Genomic DNA, 21,255 nt, shown 5'->3' with positions numbered 1-21,255 from the left:
GCCCCGCCCGGAGCCGCGCCCCCGTACCGGGTTCCTGCCCCAGCCGTGTCCTGGGGCCGGATCCCGGCCTCAGTCCCAGCGCCGAGCGCGGCGGGCCACTCCTCGTCCACGCCCGAGGGAAGCCGGGTGCAGCCGTCGGAGGTGGAAGCCCCGCCCCTCGATTCCCGGCAGGAAGCGGAAGTGGCGTCACACGCTCGCCGGGGTTTCCGGCGGCTCTCTGCAGCCGCGTTGAACTAGTCGGGATGCTAGTGGTCGGGCGTGGGCCGGCTGTGATGGGGAAGGCGTGATCGGGAGGAGAGGAAGAGGGAATTCAAGGCCGGGTTTAGTCGGGTCACCGATGGGGCCGCCTAAGGGCCGGGCCGCGCGGTTCTCATCCGCTTAGACCGCCCGACAGGCCGCTGGGGCCGGCGATGCCCTCTCGGAGCCGCTGTGGTCCTGCTGGGAGGGCGCGTCGGAGTCTTTGTGGCCACTGGGCGAGCGGCCTTTGTGACGTTTCTCCCGGAGGAAAAGGGTTTTTGCTCTTGGGAGTGGCCCAGACTCCGCCCGGTTACTCGCGGCCTCAGGGACCCGACTGGTGAGCGTTCTGGAAAGTTGGTTCAGCGAGGGCCTGTGTTTCCTTTTGTTGGGGAAGAGGATGTTGCATCTGAGAATGTGGCTTTGTCTGCGCTCGTCTTTTCTTCTGGACACACTACCTTAGTAGGCAGGTAATCTGCTTTCTCGGATGCGTGTAGTGTGCATGTTTCAGTTCCTGTTATACACACGTGCTCCATTGGTCTTTGTACTAAAGAGAAACAATTTTTACCTGGCTTTTTATCTGACCCTCCCAAAGCCTGTCCGTTCCCACTAAGTTTCAAGCCAGGGACTCTGGGAGAAAAGAATGAAGGCGTTATTACTCTACTTTCAGAATAACTGGATTTCACATTAACAAGGTGTTTGGACTACGTGTTTTTCATTTGGGGGAAAGACATTTTTCTTCAATAAAAATTTAAAGGAAATATAAGCAGCTACTGCTATGAGGATGCGCTCAAGTAGATTCATCCATTTTCGCTTTTTGCACGGTTGCTCTCTCTAGATAAATATATTTTTTAGTGGACTGTGTGAAAGTCAATAGGAAATAAATTGTAGATGATGCTTGACCTTTATTTAGTAATGCAACTCCTAAATATAAGGACATTTGCTACTAAAACCATAATGCATTGATTTCACCCAAGAAGATTAAAAATGTTATATAATATCTGTCATGTAAAGACTAAAGTCTTTCACATTGTTTCAAAATATGTTTTTGGGTGTTTCTGGGTATAGGATGCAATCAAGGTTTATATATATGACAAGTGTTTAAGCTTCTAAGTCTCCTTAAAGCTGGAGCAGAGGGTTGCCTGGGTGTCGTAGAGGGTTAAGCCTTAGACTCGATTTCAGCTCAGCTCATGATCTCATAGTTGGTGAGATCTAGCCCTGTGTTGGGCTGACAGCATGGAGCCTGTTTGGGATTCTCTTTCCCTCCCTCTCTTTCCCCTCTCAGGCTGGCATGTGTGTTCTCGCTCTTGAAATAAATAAATAAACATAAAAAAAAAAGCTAAGAGCAGAGCCATTTTTTATTCATAATACTGACTTGGAAGAGTCGCATGTTCTTTGAAAACTGGTACTTTCTGCTATTTGTGATTTTATTTCCATGGTGTATTTAAGTGTTTTCTTTATTTCTTGGAATTTTGTAAAGTGGTAATTGGATTCAATATAGAAGTTGGTAGACTTTTTGTCTGAAAAGGTGGAGGTAGAATGCAGCGGGTGCTCAGGGGTGCAAGAGCAGCTCGCTCTGGGGTTCTAAAGCAGACCAGGTTCTGTTACTGGCTGCTTATAAAATCAGAGAAGGGAGTGATGTTGAAACAACACAGGAATATGTCAGTGAGGCCAATACCATGAAAATCAGCTACGTAAAGACTAAATTGTAATGTTACCCTGTAATAATTTGTATATTAATCAAAACAGGAAGGACATAAGGAAAGTGAAAGGCCAGTGTGTGTGTGTATGTGTGTGTGTGTGTGTGTGTATGTATATATATATCTCATATATAAATAAACATATGCACATAAATAAACAAATACAACAAGCATCAACAAAACATGTCAACCCAGTATATTTTAGGTTTAGTTTAGTTTCTGGGATTGGTCTCAAGGCGATTGTTGATTCCCATCATTCACTTCTTCAAGGCCAATCCCGTTTCCCAGGCCTCAGGTAAGTTGGATGTTGGCATTAGTCTTTGCAGTTCCCTCTTTGCAGTCAGTATTATTCCTAAATGATTATGTCCAGTGGTGGGGTATTCCCAGGATCCTCCTTTCAGATTTTCCTAACTCAATGGTCCTTACTCTATGGGTCAGAGATAAGGGAAATCTGCCAGTTGCCAAGAATGTCTGTATTGCAATCACACATTTAGATGCTGGGGAAAGAAGGAACCACCGAGTGGTAGCTTGCTGCAGCCAGGTTTAATCTGAGTTTATTGGAGTTAAGACTTTTTAAAAAATTATCTGACTACCACCAGCCTCCACTTTGACTTGGTGGTGTGCCACATGATATACGGAATCCTTAGTACTTAGTGTCATCTTAGAGATGGTGTGGGTATTTTCTTTCCCTCCATGTATACTCATTCTCATGAATGCCCCTTTAGGAAGGATCTGTATGAAGATTTATAGTGTGGATTGTGGTGATGTGCAAAATCCTTCCTTTGCTGAAGGAGTGGGTTCTAAGTTTGTGATTTTGCCTATGCCTGGAAGTTGGGTGTGGGCTGTGATTTTCCACTGTGGTGAGTCAAGTCAGAGTTTTGGTTATTAGAGACTTCTTGTTACAGACATCAAGAACAATCCTAGTACACAGGTTGGCAAACTGGACTCTGGGTCAAATCTGGCCCTCTGCCTGTTTTTGTACATGTAGCTTTATACAAACTTAAACGTGTTCATTGGTTCTTGGAAGCCACAATGACAGAGTTAAGTATAGCACAGGGACTGTTCGGCCTGCTTTGCCGAAAATGTACTGTATGGATCTTTAGAGGCGGTTTGCTGACCCCTGCTCTAATAGGCCGCCTATCTGTTTCACTGCAAGGGACTAATTGGTTTCGGGTTCATTAGCCACCATTAAAGATCTCTGCAGGACAAAGCATTCTGATTCTTGTTTCATTCCCACTGCTCTTGACAGTTCATGTGCCCACTTTGCCTTTGGCAGTTACTGGCCGCCTACTTGATTTCTGCTACTCTGGGTTCCCATCATTCCCATGGAAGTCAGGGAGTCCATCTCAGTGATGCTATATCCCCTACAGTCATACCTCACCTATAAAGGAGAATGACCACTTAGGCTTCAAGGATGGAGGTGCTCCACTTACTTGTTTCTCAATAAAGTTATGGAAAGAGGGTTCTGTTCCCTGGAGGTGGGATGGGAAAGGGGGCTGTGTATCACCCATGATAAAGTCAGTGCAACATTCCTGGCCCCCTGGGATTTGCCTCGTATGTGCGCTCCTTCCTCTAGGTCACTGTCGTGTCTGTGGCACCATGTAAGCTGTTACAGCTTTCCCCAGGTCCATGAGCCCGTACGTAGGAAACCCGGACTGTCTAATAAGTGCACATGTCCATGAATTTGGCCCAGTTTGTCATATTCCAGCCTTGTAGGTCTGCCATACTTAACAACTGTTTCTCCCGCAGGGTACCCGTGTTTCTTCTCTACATTGTTGGAACTGGAACTATTTTGTTGTGCAAGCTATTTTATCTTGCACTGTGTTGTATTCCTGTTACTGTGGATGGTGAACTGAACTAGATACGTCCCAGGGGCAGCAGTAGGTGGTTTGGGTGGATCTTGAGGAGAAGAAGCATTTCCTTCCAAGACTTATATCCCAAGTGTGATTTTTCTCAGTATATTTAAGCAGAGGAAGGGTCATTTCAGAAACCAAAGGGCAGGATAATTCCTTGATATAGGAGAGTCACTGTCTTATGGATTGAAGATTGTGAGTTTCCTATTAGTCCGATGAGAAGTCCCCATTCCAGTTTTCTTTAAAAAAAATTTTTTTTAACATTTATTTATTATTGAGAAACAGAGCATGAGCATGGGAAGGGCAGAGAGAGGGGGACACACAGAATCCGAAGCAGGCTCCAGCCTCTGAGCTGTCAGCACGGAGCCCGATGTGGGGCTCGAACCCACGAACTGCAAGATCATGACCTGAGCCAGAGTCAGACCCTTAACCGACTGAGCCACGCAGGCATCCCCCACCCATTCCAGTTTTCAAACACTCATTCCTCCCTCATCAGTGCTCTAATTTTCACATGAACAACTAGGGGAGACAGCCATTCTGTGGTTGTATATTTACCTGTGCAATTAGAGTTCATGTTTGATTTTCAATAGTGTCAGTCCTGTGGCCGCAAGAAATGTGCTTTTTTTAAAAAAATATTTTTTATTTATTTTTGAGAGACAGAGACCGTGCAAGCAGGGGAGAATCAGAGAGGGAGGGAGACACAGAACCCAAAGACAGGCTCCAGGCTCTGAGCTGTCAGCACAGAGCCTGATACGGGGCTCAAACCCACGAACTGTGAGATCATGACCTGAGCCAAAGTTAGATGCTCAACTGTCTGAGCCACCCAGGCGCCCCAGAAATGTGCTTCTTAAGAGCTGTCTTGAAGCTTTCTGGTTCTCAAACCTTGATTTGAGCTTATCTTAGTATTTCTGAGCATCTCATTTTGTGTGCAAGTCAAGCCATAAGAATCACTGTAGTCATCACTAGACATGGTAATAGCTAAGCTAGCATTTACTTGGACTCCGAAGCAGGTGCATCTGTTTGCACATCTTCACAGTGAGCTATAGGTAATAGCTTGATTTTCATAATGCAGCTGAATGTCTTTCTCACCGTCAGGGAGCTTTGGCTCCTGGCTCCAGAACAAAGACTTGATAAAAAATCAACGTCCAGATATCATCTTTACAGGTGTACCTCCTGCAGTCACTGTCTCAATTTTGTGTAGGTCTGGGTATGATCAGGAGACAAAAATCTCTCCCTGACTTCTAGATATACATGGGAAGAGTAACAAAGGTGTAAGAGCACTCTATCAGATCCTAGCGCTGAACAGAGTAATAAGGAAGGTAAGATTTGTAGGGGTGCCTTCTCCCCAAGTCTGGGTCAAATCTTATTTGTGAAGGTATCACTGCAGTCCGTTGACTAACGAAGCTGGCTGGGTTTCCTGGGGCAGAGGTGGTCAGCAGGCATCGGGCGAGCATTTGACAATCTCTGGAATGCAGACGAGCCAGGTACCCGCCGGAAAGAAGTGTTCACTTTGCAGACATTGCTGGCTGGTGGGTGAGTGCTCAGAAGACTGAGATCCCCATATGCCGGTCTTCCTAGAGTAATTACCATTTTCTAACACCTGTGATACATACTCTGTTAGGGACGGTCATTTAAGTGTAATCTAGATAGACGTGTTGAGTGATGCGAAGTAGCTTAGTGGTCTTGGTTAATGATCACTGGGTCCCCGCAGGCCCCATAACATGTATTGGAAAGTAATGTTCTTCAAGCAGACGTAATGCTCCCCTTAATATGCAAAAAGCTTTGCAAAAGAAAGTGGATCCTCTTGTCAGACAACATGGTCATAAAGCATTACTAGAGATAGAGTTGTTTACAATAGAAGATTCAGTATCTCCAAAGTTAAGCAATTTCAAAATTTGTACCTACCCCATAATATTCTTGCACAAAATATAAACCAATGCTTGCCAGAAATACAGGAAGAAATGGGCACATCCATACTTCCACTGGGAGTTTTAAGAATGTTTCTCCCTTATTGTTTTTCTAAACAAGAGAAGATTGTCAGGATATAGATTGTAAACAATTATGCACACTGCTTAACATATCTAGTAATTGCCAGAAACTAGATAATGATTGTCTGGACTGAGGATAAGGGAATGAACTAGAAGGGTGAAGATGACTTTTTGGGGAGATTATATTCTATACCTTCCTTGTACTGCTCATTACATGAGTAAATATAAGTGTCAAAGCTCATCCTCTGAATACTTAAGGTCTACGCACTTCATTGCATAGCACTTCTATCTCAGTTAAAAAGAAAAACCAAAAGGAAAAATGTGCAGGTGCAAAGTAAACACATTTGGTCCTGTTCAGCCCACAGGACTTTAGTTTGAGATCCCCGGGAGGAAGTGCAATCTGTACTAAGCATTTGAGATGCAGTGTTATGGCAGCATGTAATTTCAGAATTCTGGTCTTTTCATCAGTAGAATGAAGTATCTTGGGTTGTGAGAGTTATTTTGGTTTATGGTAATGAAACTGTGGGGCTTCCAGTGTTTGTCATCATTTGTAGATCACCATTTGGGCTGCTGTTCTGTGTTTATATTATTAAAGAGAGTCATTACTTTTTAACATAGGAGTTATCCTTTCAACTGTGTCAGGTTAAAATGTATTAAAGTGAGAAGGAAGCCTCACTTTAAAATAAAGTGAGGGAGAACAAGGGATAAAAATTTAAAAAGTTGCCAAAAACCAGAAGTGATAATACAAAGAAGAGGTTCTCCAGGATGACTTATACATAGATCAGTGTGAAGTTGTCTGATTTGGCTCCTTTGCCAGGGTGAGGGGAAGTCCACAAACCTTAACTGAGCCTCAATCAAGACCCACTGAGGCTGTTGAACACTTAATGTCTTCTGAGTTTTATTAAATCCTTCCACCATTAGTTTTCTTATCTTTTTGGGTTCTGTTTAGAATAGCTTATGGTCATTTTGGTTTTTTGTCCTTACCTTGCCCAAAGAAATCCAAAATATTCATATACAACATTTGTATTTGTATATAGGATACTCCATTTTCTCACCTGTTTGAATTTTTGCTCCAGAAGCAACGATGAATGGATGAATCTGTTAATAATTGAGTATCTTGTCCCTTAGGAATCTGGGGACATTAAGACCTGAGACATTTGTTGTATGTTTCACTGATTTCTACTTGGTGCCTAGCACAGAACCAAAATTTCTTAATTATATATGGAATGAATGAAGGAATAAGCCCATTTTGATAACTTAAAAGAAGGTTCAGGGCTCCAAGCCACTCTAAGTTTCATCAAATGAAGCCCAAGGGTGTTAACTGAATAGAACACTTCATTTTTCTCCTCAGTGTAACATCCAGCAGTATTCTAGGCCAGTGCTGTCCAGTGGAAATATAATGTGTAGGTCATATATATGATTAAAGCTTTTTTATACCTGCAATAAACAAAAAAGGAGATACACTTTATCCTCTCTATTCGAATATTTCAGCATGTAACCCATATAACAATTGAAGTATTTTAAATTCTTTTCATCATACTAAGTAGTCAGAATTCACTGGACATAATATTTTTGTGGCATGTATTTGATATATGTTTGAATCATGTAATAAATACAGTTGAGAAAGTAGATGTAAGTTTACCCAAACAAATTTAAGTTCTCTAATAAGTGAATCTGCAAATGAGTTTTACATTTAAAATACAATTAAAAATAAATAAAATTTAAAATCTTGTTTTACTAACTGCATATCAAGTACTCAATAGCATCTGTGGCTGCTGGCTACCAAAATGGACAATACAGGTCTAATATGATGTCTGATTATTATTTGGGAATAAGAACCTCAGAGATCAAATATTAGAGAAGCCTATCTCTAAGTTTTGGATCACTTTTTTCCTAATTGGAAGGTGTTGGACAAAGGATTAGTGTTCTGTATCTCTCGCTTTATCAGCTATTAAGCAGGGATGATGACATCTATTGTAGAGGGTTGTTTTGATAATTGAGCTGAAGGATACAGAGCTCCTAGCGAGAAAAATGTCTGTCACATATGATCCTCAGGAAATGGTAATCGATGTTACTGACTTTCATGCCATAGATTATACCCTATTCATTTTTAGCAAATTTCACATTTATCACCTGCAGAGAGCGCTAATGTAGGATGTTTGACGGATTAGTAATGTATGCTGATTAATGATTGATATGGAAAGGACTCCAGTTAACCCTGTGTCATGAAAATTGCCATATTTACTTAGATTCTTAAGCTGCACCAGAGTGATCTTGGCATCAGGTTTCGCATCAGGCAAGTTTCACCATCAGTGTCCCTGGATGGCAGCCATTGATTTGACCCATGGTAAGTCATTGTTGATTCTCATTTTCAGAGGTTTCTTAAATGTAACCTCTACATAATATAGGGCCAGGGATCTGGGCCTGAGCAGTCAGGCTCCTGGTTAGAGCTACAGTTTGCCAGAAAATGCTGTTCTCTAGGTCAGCTTCCAGGCAGATGTGCTTTGGGAGTTGGTGTTGCATAATCCCACTGATGAGTGTTACTGTCTTGGGCAAATAAAGAATCAGATTTCCCAGGGACTAGATGTCCATACCTGTGAAATAAGACTACGGCCCGTTTCTCTAAGGGCAGTGTGTCTGGCACATCAGGGCTTCAGGTGTGGCAGGGCTACTCAGTACTTTATGGCAAGAGTGTGTATTTGTGTGAGATTTCTTGAGTCTGCAGGGATGTACGGGAATCTCAGAATAGGATGGAATGGCTTTCAGGTGGGTGATTCTGGGAAATGTGATTGTGCTGCATTCTAAGAATCTAAGTATGGTTTTTTTTCCCCTGAGATCTTTGTAGAGATCATTTTCCCCTTCATGAGGAAAACACAGAGGCAGAAAGGATGGTGGCTGTCTGGCTGAAAAATTATCATCAGGTAAGAAATAACTGCATCAATCAATAGAATGCCATACTGACATCCACCGGGTGGACACCTTCCTTCGGGGCACACCTGTGTCCTGAGCTTCCTAAAGCAAATAAGCCCCAGACAAGGACTGAATCCCCAGCTGAATTTCCTCTGGACATGGAAACTCTCATATCAAAAAGGGACTACCCTGAAAAATAGTCTCAGTATATCAGTAATCAGTCCTGAAGCTCAAGAATTTGAAGTGCAGGCTTCCGCCTTGCTGTGTGCTCTGACACAGTAAGGTGTAAGTGTCCTCTTCTTAAGTCAGTCATTCTATGCTGTTTATCAAGAATCTGCAGTGTGCTCAGAAGTCTGCTGCAATAGAGGGAAGTAAGAAGAGCTCCTACTCTGGTTATGCTGAGAGAGACTCATGTTTAAAAGGTGACATTAGGGGTGCCTGGGTGGCTCAGTCGGTTAAGCCTCCAACTTCGGCTCAGGTCAGATCTCATGTTCGTGGGTTTGAGCCCCACGTCAGGCTCTGTGCTGACAGCTAGCTCAGAGCCTGGAGCCTGCTTCCGGTTCTGTGTCTCCTTCTCTCTCTGCCCCTCCCCCTCTCATGCTTTGTCTCTCTCTGTGTCAAGAATAAATAAAACATTTAAAAAAAAATGTGACATTAAAACCATGTGAGTGAGTCTAGATGGAGACAGTAGTAACCCAGGACCACAGAGCCATGGAGGATACTGAGAAACCTCATAACCCTGCGTCGGTAGGGAGTCTCCCGTCCTCATTCTCCCATGAGCGCTGGTGGAGGTGTTTCTTGTCTCAAGCCAACACGAGTGTGATGGTTTAGATTGCAGTGACCTTTGAGGATGTGGCAGTGGACTTCACCCAGGAGGAGTGGCTATTACTGGACCTCGCTCAGAGAAACCTGTACAGAAGCGTGATGCTGGAGAACTACCAGAACCTGGTCACAGTAGGTGAGGCTGCCGCCATTCCTTGCATCTTGAGGAACACATTTGTATTATGCATTTTTGGTGTTCCAGCTTTGGTGGCGCCCAATCTGAAACATAGTTGGGACTAATAGCTGCATAGTCCCTGCACTAATGGGCTGTAATCTGCAGCGGGTGCTCTGGAAATGTGGCCCCACGGCCCACAGTAACGCCATTGCTCTGCAAGGAGTTTCCGTTCTCAGACTCCGTTTCTGACATTCTGAATGATAAAGCCAGGATTGTTGCCCCATTTTCTGTGTTCAGTAAGCCATCCTGATGATGGTGATGCACTCCAGCGTTTGAGACCTCTGCTCTAGTGATTTCCCCGTGGAAAAGGAAGATCTCCTTTCCTTATCTCCTTTATTTCCTTTTAAAAAAAATTATTCATTTATTTTGAGAGAGAGTTGGGGGGGGCAGGGAGAGAGAGAGAATCCTAGGTTCTGACACTGTAGACCCTGATGTGGGGCTTGAACTCACAAATCATGAGACCATGATTTGACCTTAGCTGAAGTCAGATGCTTCATCAACTGAGCCACCCAGGTGCCCCTTCTTTATTTCCTATTTGAATAAATGTTTTAGGCTCTGTAAATATGTATCTACATTTGAATTTGGCTTTCAGAGGTCAGAGATTGTGAATTCTTTGTCACAGAAAGAGAGCATTTGCCTTTTTGGTCCTTTGGAATAATTTCATTGCTTTCATTAGAAATAGAGTTTTGGGGGCATCTGGGTGGCTCAGTTGGTTAAATGTCCAACTCTTGATTTTGGCTCAGGTTGTGATCTCATGGTTCAGGAGTTTGAGGCCCATGATGGGCTCTGCACTGCTGGTGTGGAGCCTGTTTAGAATTTCTCTTTCTCTCTCTCTCTCTCTCTCTCTCTCTCTCTCTCCCTCACTCCCCCTCCTGCCCTCCACCCCTCTCCTGCTTGTGCTCATTAAAAAAAAAAAGAAATATAGGGGCACCTGGGTGGTTCAGTCTGTTAAGCATCTAACTTTGGCTCAGGTCATGATCTCATGGTCCGTGAGTTTGAGCCCCGTGTCAGGCTCAGTGCTGACAGCTCAGAGCCTGGAGCTGGCTTTGGATTCTGTGTCTCCCTTTCTCTGTACCTCTCCTGCTTAATCTCTGTCTCTCAAAAATAAACAAATGTTTAAAATAAAATAAAATAAAATAAAATAAAATAAAATAAAGTAAAATAAAATAAAATAAAATAAATAAAAAAAATAATAAAATAAAATAAAATAAAATACAGTTTTGGATTCATCAGAAGCTTTGGGATCTCTTGCATGAGTCCCTCCTAATAACGGACCGTTTCCTGCGGACAGAGTATCAACTGTCGAAACCTAAGCTGATCGCCTGGCTGGAACAAGAGGAGCTCAGGGCAGTGGAGCAGAGTATGTTCCAAGGTGAGTGTGGGGACAGACATCACTGGTGAATGAGAAGCATGTCCCCTGCTCAGTCTGAGGTATGACATCTTTACAACATTAATGTGTAAAATCTTTAAGACACAAATTTTGTCTCATTGTCTTTGATGTTTTGGGATACTTTGAACTTCCTTCAGTCTTGTATTGAAAATTTCTTTCTTTCTTATTCACCAATTTTAATATGAAAATAAAACTGAATTTTATTTTAAGATTGTTTAGCCTATAATTTATTTCTGCAGATATTTAAATTTGTATCTTTGTTTTACTCCAGAATGGGAAACAGGACTTCAAATTAAAAGGTCAGCATCTCACCAGGATTTTACTGGAGGAAAAACAGCCAGTGAAATACAAACAGTAAGACTGATTTGTGATATTTCTTTTTGATTTTCTTTTTGGTTTATTTATTTTGAGGGAGAGAGTATGAGTGAGCAAGGAGGGGCAGAGAGAAGAGGAGAGAGGGAAAATCCCAGGCAGGCCCCACACTGTCACTGCATAGCCTGACTCAGGGCTCGAACCCACAAACCATGAGATCAGGATATCAGCTAAAGTCTGACGCATAACCCACCGATCCATCCAGATGCCCCTGTATTTAATACTTCTTCTCTTCCACATTCAAAAAAGATTGGTAGTTTTGTTATAAAACTCCATGCAAATTGCAGATATTTGAGACAAGTGGCATTCACCAAAGACAAAGCAGTTCAGAGATACTCTGAATATGATGATTTAGGGTTTATAATATAAATCTATTTTGAAAATTGTTGCTCCCTAGATACCACAAGTACCCATTCCCCAAGACATAACATGTCATTGAGTCTTTAATCATTTTCATGAAATTTACTAGAAGGGTGCCTGGGTGACTTGATCGGTTATTAAGTGACTGACTTCGGCTCAGGTCATGATCTCATGGTTCGTGGATTCGAGCCTCTTGTCAGGACTCTGTGCTGACAGCTCAAAGCCTGGAGCCTGCTTCAGACTATGTGTCTCCCTCTCTCTCTGCACCTCCCCTGATCGCATTCTGTCTCTCAAAATTAAATGCTAAAAAAAGGGGGGCAGTACCTGGGTAGCTCAGTCAGTTGAACATCAAAATTCAGCTCAGGTCATAATCCCACTGTCTATGAGTTCGAGCCCCATGTTGAGCTCTGTGCTGACAGCTCAGAGCCTGGAGCCTGCTTCAGATTCTATGTCTCCCTCTCTTTGTCCCTTCCCTGCTCACTTGCACTCTCTCTCTCTCGCTCAAAAAATAAATTAAAAAAATAAAAGTAAATTTAAAAAAATTTTACTGGAATGATCATAAAAGTACAATAGATGGCATCAGTTTTTGGCAGAGGAATTCCCTGGTTTAACCTGAGAGAAATCAACAGGAACTGTATTTATGTAGTAAAAGTGGTAAGAGTCCTCATCATAATGTTTTTAGCATTATAAGGTTGAAACTCATCATCAGTCTGAAAACCCTGTCATCATCTCTTATCCCTTCATCAACAGGAGAGGACCCACCAGGCAGCAGAGCTCTCTGACTGTGAGCAAAGTGGGAAAGTCTTGAAGAAACACTTCAACCTTAAGACACACCTGAGAACTCAAAATAGAGAGAACACTTTTGAGTGTAACCCGTATCACAATGGCTTCCTTACTCCGCAAAAGAAAAATTGCACTAGAGAGAAGCTTTCTGAGTTGAATCAGTGTGGTAAAACCTTGCGCCTGACTCCACATACTGCATATGAGAGAACCAGCCAGGCAGAGAAGTCTCTGGAATGCAGCGACTGTGGGAAGACGTTCATTAGTCATTCCCACTTTCAGGCGCACATGAGAACTCACAGTGGAGGAGGTCTCGATGAATGGAAGCCGATTATAAGAGCAGCCGTTTTCTCAGCAGGCCATCCTGAGCACGTGCAGACACACACTGCTCCAGAACCCCATGAATGTAAACAATGTGGGAAGTCTTACGCAGATTCCAAGTGCCTCAATAATCACATCATCCGACTTCACGCTGGAATAAAACCCTTTGAATGTAGCGAATGTAGGAAAGTCTTCGCTACATCCTCACGCCTTTATGTGCATTTGAGAATTCACACTGGAGAGAAACCCTATCGATGTAAAGAATGTGGGAAACACTTCCAGTGGCCCTCACTGCTTCGCAAACATGTTCGAATTCACAGTGGGGAGAAGCCCTATAAATGTAAGGAATGTGGGAAAGCCGTCAGTCGTTCGTCAGTTCTTAACGAACATTTGAGAATTCACACTGGAGAGAAGCCATACAAATGCAAGGAATGTGGGAAACGTTTTGCTTGGCTCTCGGTCCTCCGTAAACATGTTCAAACTCACAGTGGTGAGAAGCCCTATAAATGTAAGGAATGTGGGAAAGCTCTCAGTAGTTCCTCAATTCTTAACGAACATTTGAGAATTCATACTGGAGAGAAGCCGTATAAATGTCAGGAATGTGGGAAAGCCTTCACTAATTCCTCACGACTTAGTGTACATTTGAGAACTCACACTGGAGAGAAACCCTATCAATGTAAGGAATGTGGGAAAGCTTTCGTTTGGCCCTCAGTCCTTAAAAAACATTTACGAACTCACAGTGGAGAGAAGCCCTATGAATGTGGTGAATGTGAGAAAGCCCTTGGTAGTTCCTCATATCTTCATGAACATTTGAGAACTCACACTGGAGAGAAACCCTTTCAATGTGGCGAGTGTGGGGAAGCCTTTAGGACTTTCTCCTATTTTCATAGCCATTTGCGAAATCACTCTAGAGAGTAAGCACTGCGGGCAAGTTTTCGCTACTGCTTTCATCCAGATCCAACACTTAAGAATCCACCCTGGAGAGAAGCCCTGTTAATGTAAGGAATGTGGGAAGGACCTCACTTGGCCCTCCAACCTTCACAAACCTAGAGACTCAGTAGAGGGAAGCCCTATGAGTGTTTAGAGTGTGGGAAAGCCTGCACTACTTCCACAACTCCAAATACACATTTGAAGTCCCACTGGAATCCTTTGAATGTACACACAGAGAGGAGACCTTCACTGTTTGCTCAAGCCTAACTCCATGTGTAAAAATTGGTACCCCAGAGCAACTCCTTGGAGTTCATAAAGGAATGTGAGAAAGCTGTCGCATCGTGCTCACAACTTAACACCTAAAAATGCACCATGGGTATATATGTACACGATCATTGTGACCACATTTGTTATCCAGTTTGTTTCAAAACCGTGAACACTACATTGGAGGGAAACTATATGAGTATGAGGAATGTGGAAAAGTCTCCAGGTGTCCCACTAAATACATGAAAAAACTAATTTTTATTTACATTTATTTATTACTGAGAGACAGAACATGAATGGGAGAGGGGCAGAGAGAGAAGGAAACACAGAACCCGAAGCCAGCTCCAGGCTCTGCGCTGTCAGAACTGAGCCCGATGTGGAGCCTGAACCTGCAAACCGTGAGATCATGACCAGAGCCGAAGTTGGTCGCTCAACCAACTGAGCCACCCAGACGCCCCAACAACTCACTCATTAGATGCCCTATGAAGTTAAGCAATGTGGGAAGGCAATCAGTCTCCTACAAACCACACTGGAGGAACACAGTGAAGTGGTTAAATGTAAGAGATGTGTGGAACTCAGCTTACAGGGTGGGTTTATATATCTGCTTTGAACATGAGCCCCTCTGCCCTGACCATTTTGGGATAGGGTCTGGCTTTCTGCCCGTGAGAGCAATGGTAGTCTAGTTTCTACACCTTGGTTGCAACCTGGCCCCAAGTGGGATTTGTTAGACTTAATGCTGTTGAAGCCACGTCTAGTTGTATGGACCTCCTTTAATACTGTGAGGATGGTGAGTAGTTAAAATAGTGCATTGCTCACAGAGTCCATTTACAGTGCCTCATGGGGGTGAAGGTGGGGAGTATAGGTCTCTAAATTTCCTGAAAATGCTCTTGTTCCTCGCTCATACATGGTCTTTCTGGGTCCGAAAAGACTTTAGAAATGGTGAGGATGATACATCTGGATTTCATAGCCCTGGAAAGAGCTACACCCCCAGTACTAGGTTAGGAAATACCTTTAACCTCACATACTGTGTGGGGAGGCTGGGAACAGAATATTCTCAGCTCCTAGATCATCACAACCTGAAGAAAACCAATGATGTGTTTGCCTGGGTTCAGAAATAGCTGCATCTGGCATGTGACTTGCTGGTTAGTTTCTCATCCTTTCATACAGAGAAGATAGGGACAGGTCCTGATAATCTGAAGTACTTGCTGCCACCACTGGCAGTACTTGAAAGTGGCCTTTGGATAGACACAGAATCCACTAGAACCGTGTTTCCATTCCAAGTTAACAAATTCATACACCTGTGACACCCGAGCAGCCTTTGGTTATGTCACGGGTGGCCTTGGAGGCTGCAGTAGCAGCTTAATATCACTTCCATTTGGGCTTAAAGCAGTGGAAGTACACACCAAGTCAAGTGTAATGATAATCCTGATCAGAAGTAACCTGGGCACATTCGTGTTAGGTTTGTATTTGGAAGAGATTGGGATACAAAGTGATTCTCTTGGGTGTAGATGTGGGCGCCGTCTTCACTGCTTCATGTGGGTTGCAGTGTATAATACACTGGCCTTTGGTGACATCATTGAATTATTGCAAAACCTACCAGTCCTAATTCCAACAGTCTGATACGCTCATCAGTAACCTCTTCTGTGTGTGTCCGTAAGCGCACTCGCTGACTTTTGTCTCATTAGGATCCTCTTCATAGTCTCAGATGGTCTCTTCCTTAATAAGAATGTTTTCTTATTAATATAAAGCACTTAACCACCTGGAGGGTCTCCCTGCTCGGTGGTCTTTTCCTATGGGAGAAGCCTGGCAGTGGAGTTCAGTTCTGGAAACATTCTCCCCCAGAGAAGCTTGATTGCCTCAGTGATGTGTACTGTGGTCACGCACATGCCGAACCCCTTCATCCACAGCCTGAGGAACAAGGATGTGATGGGGGCCTTGGGAAGTCTTCTCCACCTAGAGAGATGGGCTGTGATGGGCCATTGGTCTCAGAACCAAGAGGATATTGTGGGTCCCAAATGCAAACATTGTGGATTTAAATCTGCTTATTCTCTTGTAATAGATACTTCATTTCCTCTGTTCCCCAAGCACCCATGACTTGCTTGTATCTGTCTTTGTTTCTCAACAACCTCTTTAGTCGTTCCTTTGTTACCTTTCTTCCCTAATTACAGTACCAAAATTCTGTCTTCGGTCAGTTTCCTCTAGCCATTCCTGACCTGGCCAACGTTAGATGTGAAACACTTTCATCAGGCGCTGCCCTGCTTTCCTCATCTGTCCTCTCAAATGTTAATGCTCTTCACGTCCACTTATTTGGGTGCATTTTTCACATGAAGAAGGGGCATGAAAAGGCTACTGCAGCTGTAATTAAAGTGCTTAATACGTCAAAACTGTGCTGTTTTACATGTATAGTTTCATTCAACTACGATGTTTCTTAGAGAGAAAGAAGCTTCTCAATTACCCCATTTCCTACAAAAGGTTTGTGATTGCAATGGATTCTACCCTGGAAACAGTGACGTGATTTTGAACTTTAAGTGTAGGAATCTGATTTGAGTGGTAGTTTCTTTTTTATTTTTTTACATTTATTTATTTTTGAGAGACAGAGACAGAGCACAAGTTGGGAAGGGGTTGAGGGAGAGGGACACACAGAATCCGAAGCAGGCTCCAGGCTCTGAGCAATCAGTACAGAGCCCAATGTGGGACTCAAATGCATGAACTGTTCATAACCTAAGCCAAAGTCAGACGCTCAACCGACGGAGCCACCCAGGTGCCCCAGGAGTTTCTATGTAGTATGTTGTGTAGGCGAAGTCTGAGATCCTGCCAAATTTATTGCTTTCTGTCATCCTCCTATCATTCCCTCTCTTCCTTTCTTACCCATGTTTAATTGCACCTTTATTTTCCATCATTGCCACCTTAAGATATCCCCCAGGACCTCAGGTGGAAACTCCTTTTCTCAGTGCATGATTGGCAGCTGGTGGAGGAAAAGAAGAATGAAAAATGAGTGTTTAATGGGTAGAGTTTCTGTTTGGGAATATGAAACCATCTGGAAATGGACAGTGGTAATGGTTGCCCCAAAAAACCATGCAAACAGAATTGCACACCTAAAGTGTTTAAAATAGTGAATTTTGTTACAGATATTTAAATACAATAAAAAAGAAACAAAATAATGGGAAAAGATTGTGAGATTCCTTTCTGATAATATCTTTAATTCCATAATAAGGTAATAAACAGTTGCTGGGAATTTTTAGAAAAATCTTTTTTAATATTAGCCCTGAACAGTCTAGACCAGATCTCAAAAAAAATCAATGTTGCATTCTGGCCTGTTTAATGATTTCTTGTGAGGAGTGCCTTGTGTAGTGCAGACTTTTTTTTTTTTTTTTGAAAAATTTTTTTAATGCTTTATTTATTTTTGATACAGAGAGAGACAGAGCATGAGAAGGGGAGGGGCAGAGAGAGAAGGAGACACAGAACCAGAAGCAGGCTCCAGGCTCTGAGATACCTGTCAGCACAGAGCCTGATGCGGGGCTCAAACCCATGAATGTGAGATCTGACCTGGGCCGAAGTCGGAGGTTCAACCGACTGAGCCACCCAGGCGCCCCTAGTGCAGACTTTTAAAAGATCCCTGTTGTCTGCCCACTAGGTGCCAGCACACAACTTGTGATGACTGAAAAATAACTAGACATGGCCTGTTGTATAGGGGGCCAAACCAGCCTGATGAGCACTGGAGAAAAATTCTGAGTGCTGGAGTTGATGGTGTTAGCTTTTACATTGATGGCATAAGAGGAAAAGAATATTGTGGGGAGGAGTTTGAGGGGCCTACAGAACACCTCCCTGGTAATAGTGTCTCAGAGGTCAGTCATCCAGGTGTGTCCACTGCTCTGCACTGATGCCGGTGTACAGTGAGTGTGTACTTCTCCAGTGTGAGAGCCTGCTTCTCTCCCTGTGACACATACTCACCACCACACGCAGCGATGACTGAAAAGTGACCAAATAGATTCTGGATATTATTGGCTTAGCCATCTTTTGCTTTGATCTAGTTGTGTGATAAGTTAATGTAAGATTTCCTTAAGAGGAATACACTGAAATTCCTAGGACAGCAAGATGGCAGACTATGAGGTCCCCACTTGGATCCCACCCCCACCCCCAGCAACAATAATCAGGCAGCCTTCCATGAATAAAAGTGCCCACAAACAAGGAGGGTCATTTTGAGAAGGGACACCTGTACCCAGAGGGCCAGCTCACTGACTGTGGTCCCAGCTACACACAGAAGCAGCCATGGCATAATGTCTGCTTGGCTACAGGCCCATTTGGCCTTGGCACCAGCACCGTCACTCAGGCTCTGGAAAGAGACATATCCACCCATGCCTCTCAGGGAACATGAGGTCTCTGCTGACCTCACTCTGAGATGCACATCTTGAGCAAGCGAGCCAGTGACCACCTCTCAAGTCTCTCTTAGCTGTGGTCCTCCCCACAGAGGAATCCAGGAGGACACGTGTCCCATCTGTGAGCCTTGAGGAGGCAGGCCTACTAACCTTGGTCTGACTGCAGATTTTTTTTTTTGACTGCAGATCTTAAGGCAACCCACAACCCAGCTCCAGACACAGACATGATGTAGGAGGAATCCTCCCCATCCAGGGACCCAAGGGGAGACTTGCCCATCAGTGCCCCCTGAGGCAGGCCTGCAGAACTTGGTCATGGCTGTGGACCCTGACTTAGGTTTGTGACTTAGCTCCAGCCCCTCTCAGCTGTGGCCAGGGGCCATTTCTGTCCGCCTAGTTGCACAACTAGAAATGTTACCACCATCTTTTGACCCTGAAGAGAGTGCTTGTCCTGGTGTCCTACTGACCAAGGTCTTGGAAGGACATCCTTTCTGACCAGGGTCCAAAAAAGGTCGATTGCCCTGATTAACAGCATTATATAGCACAGACTCCAATGCAGATCCAGTAGCAGCCATGTGACTGGTGTCAACCCTACCTGACTTTAATTCTGGAGGCAGAACCCATCAGTCCAGGGACCCCATGCAAGACCGTTTTTACCTATGAAAACTCTATACAAAAAAAAAAAAAGAAAGAACAGTCTACACACTCCTTCAGTTATGGAGACACAAAAGGCAAGCCCAGTTGCCTGCAGACACTGCCAACAGACCATTAAGTAGCCTCCACTGAGCTGAGAGCTGAAGGACTTTCTAGAACGATGTGACCCTATAAAGACTGCAAGAATGACTGATTACTCAAATGTGCAGATCTAACACAAAGAAGGAATGGTCCCAAGAATTAGGTAAACATGATACCACCAATGGAATTACCCCAAGCTGAGCCCCTACGGTGGTAAGTGCAACGAATACTACCAGCTTTATAAAATATTGGGACTTTTATACCATTCAAAATAGTGTAATATGAGCATAAGTAAATGCAATACTAGTGCAGAAGTGTCCAGAGACCGATACAGGAATTTATTATTTAATAAAGTTGGAATTTCAAATCCATAGGTCAAGACTAGTTTATAAGTGGTACTGAATCAATTAGTCATTTTTTCTAGGGAAAAGAAAAGAACTATCGGATCCAGTACCCTACACCACATGTAAAATACATTCTATGAGGATTAAAGAACTGGGTGTATAGGGGCACCTGAGTGGCTCAGTCCGTTAAGCCTCCGACTTCACCTCAGGACATGATCTGGAGGTTCATGAGTTGGAGCCACTCATCAGGCTCTGTGCTGCTCAGAGCCTGGAGCCTGTTTCAGATTCTGTGTCTCCCTCTCTCTCTGCCCCTCCTCCACTCATGCTCTGTCTCTGTCTCTCTTGCGCGTGCTCAAAAATAAAAAAAAATTTTTTTAATAAAAAAGTTTGGTTTTTTAAAATAGATTACTTTTAAGAAGTAAATTATAAAATCTGTATATAATCAAGATTTTGAAGAGATTTTTAAGACAAGTTAGGAAATCCATATATAACTTTTAAAAATTACTTATTTTGGGGAGAGTGCGAATGGGGGCATTGTGGCAGAGAGAGGGGGACTGAGGATCTGAAACCGGCTCTGTGCTGACAGGCTGACAGCAGTGAGCCCAGTGCAGGGCTCAACCTAACAAACCATAAGATTGTGACCTGAGCTGAAGTCGGATGTTCAATGACTGAGCCACCCAAGTGCCCCCACATATAATTTTTAAAAATACTTCTTTGGAGGCGCCTGGGTGGCTCAGTCGGTTAAACGTCCAATTCTTGGATTCAGCTCAGGTCAGGATGTCATGGCTCCTTGAGTTCAACCCCTGTCTCTGGCTCAGTGTGGAGCCTGCTTGGGATTCTACCTCTTTCTCTCTCTCTCTCTCTCTCTCCCCCTCTCCTCATTCTCTCTCACTATCAAAATAAATGAATAAACCTAAAAAACATTCAATGATGTTTAAGAAAAAAATAAAATAAAAACACTTCTTTGCCTACATAAAATTAAATGACTTATGCAATAAACATGAAACATTAATGTAGCAAAATAGGTATCAATTCAATAGATGGATACAAAACATTTAATGATTCACATGAACAAGTCTGGATGAAATGTGTTTTATATCAGTATTTCAAAAGATCATTTATTACTTGTACAAAGATAACCCACTCAAAATCACAGCAAATATAACTTTGAAACCATTCCTGAATAAGAGAATGCCCAGTGTTAGTGATTTTTCACAAAGCAAGAATAAAAATATATATGTGAGCAAAAATATGAAAGATTATAAGATTGTCATTCCATTGAAAACACAAGGAATCATTTAGAGTTTACCATTATGTTCAATGTAACCAAAAAGAAATAAGGGGAGGGGTGCCTCAGGTCATCAAACCAGGGGTTATGGGATGCAGGCCCCTGTCAAACCTGCTTAGGATTCTCTCTTTCCCTGGTCCTCTTCCCTGGTCCTCTCCCTGACTCAAGAACTCTCTCTACAAAAAACAAACCAGACTTCTTAAGCTATATAAAAATTAAATGTTTCTACAGTTAATAATGAAACAAGAGACATATCAATTCAATGTATGTATAAAGCACATATCATGATGTACATGGACATTTCTTTCACTATTTATTGATGAACAGCTGACATATGATACTGGATTACGTTCAGGCGTCCACATCAATTTGATATATATATATATATATATATATATATATATATATATATATAT

General features: G+C 43.0%; 1 protein-coding gene and 1 long non-coding RNA gene across 4 annotated transcripts in view; one reads left to right on the top strand and one right to left on the bottom strand.

The window, feature by feature from the left end:
* The first annotated feature begins 33 nt into the window (after positions 1 to 33).
* On the top strand, positions 34 to 14,354 carry LOC115275452 (zinc finger protein 426-like). 3 transcript variants are annotated; one of them, XM_029919222.1, is made up of 8 exons: positions 34 to 704; positions 2,130 to 2,229; positions 8,025 to 8,122; positions 8,611 to 8,696; positions 9,517 to 9,643; positions 10,974 to 11,054; positions 11,344 to 11,426; positions 12,555 to 14,354. In XM_029919222.1, exons 3-8 carry the CDS (start codon positions 8,098 to 8,100, stop codon positions 13,821 to 13,823), a joined length of 1,671 nt encoding a protein of 556 aa, XP_029775082.1. In that variant the 5' UTR covers positions 34 to 704; positions 2,130 to 2,229; positions 8,025 to 8,097; the 3' UTR covers positions 13,824 to 14,354. The 3 variants fall into 3 exon arrangements, with proteins under 3 accessions (XP_029775082.1, XP_029775081.1, XP_029775083.1); XM_029919221.1 differs by lacking the exon at positions 2,130 to 2,229 and having other exon boundaries at positions 35 to 704; XM_029919223.1 differs by lacking the exons at positions 34 to 704; positions 2,130 to 2,229 and adding an exon at positions 4,624 to 5,320.
* Positions 14,355 to 20,583: 6,229 nt separating this feature from the next.
* LOC115275459 overlaps positions 20,584 to 21,255 on the bottom strand; it is a 1,435-nt gene continuing 763 nt past the window's right edge. Inside the window, exon 2 of the long non-coding RNA XR_003901574.1 lies at positions 20,584 to 21,015. This is a non-coding gene — a long non-coding RNA (uncharacterized LOC115275459). The remainder of the gene's footprint in view (positions 21,016 to 21,255) is intronic.

The sequence above is a fragment of the Suricata suricatta genome, chromosome 12 (assembly GCF_006229205.1).
Source record: "Suricata suricatta isolate VVHF042 chromosome 12, meerkat_22Aug2017_6uvM2_HiC, whole genome shotgun sequence".
Taxonomy (NCBI): domain Eukaryota; kingdom Metazoa; phylum Chordata; class Mammalia; order Carnivora; family Herpestidae; genus Suricata; species Suricata suricatta.
Note: the sequence above shows the minus strand (reverse complement) of the source record. Positions and strands in the feature narration are given on the sequence as shown.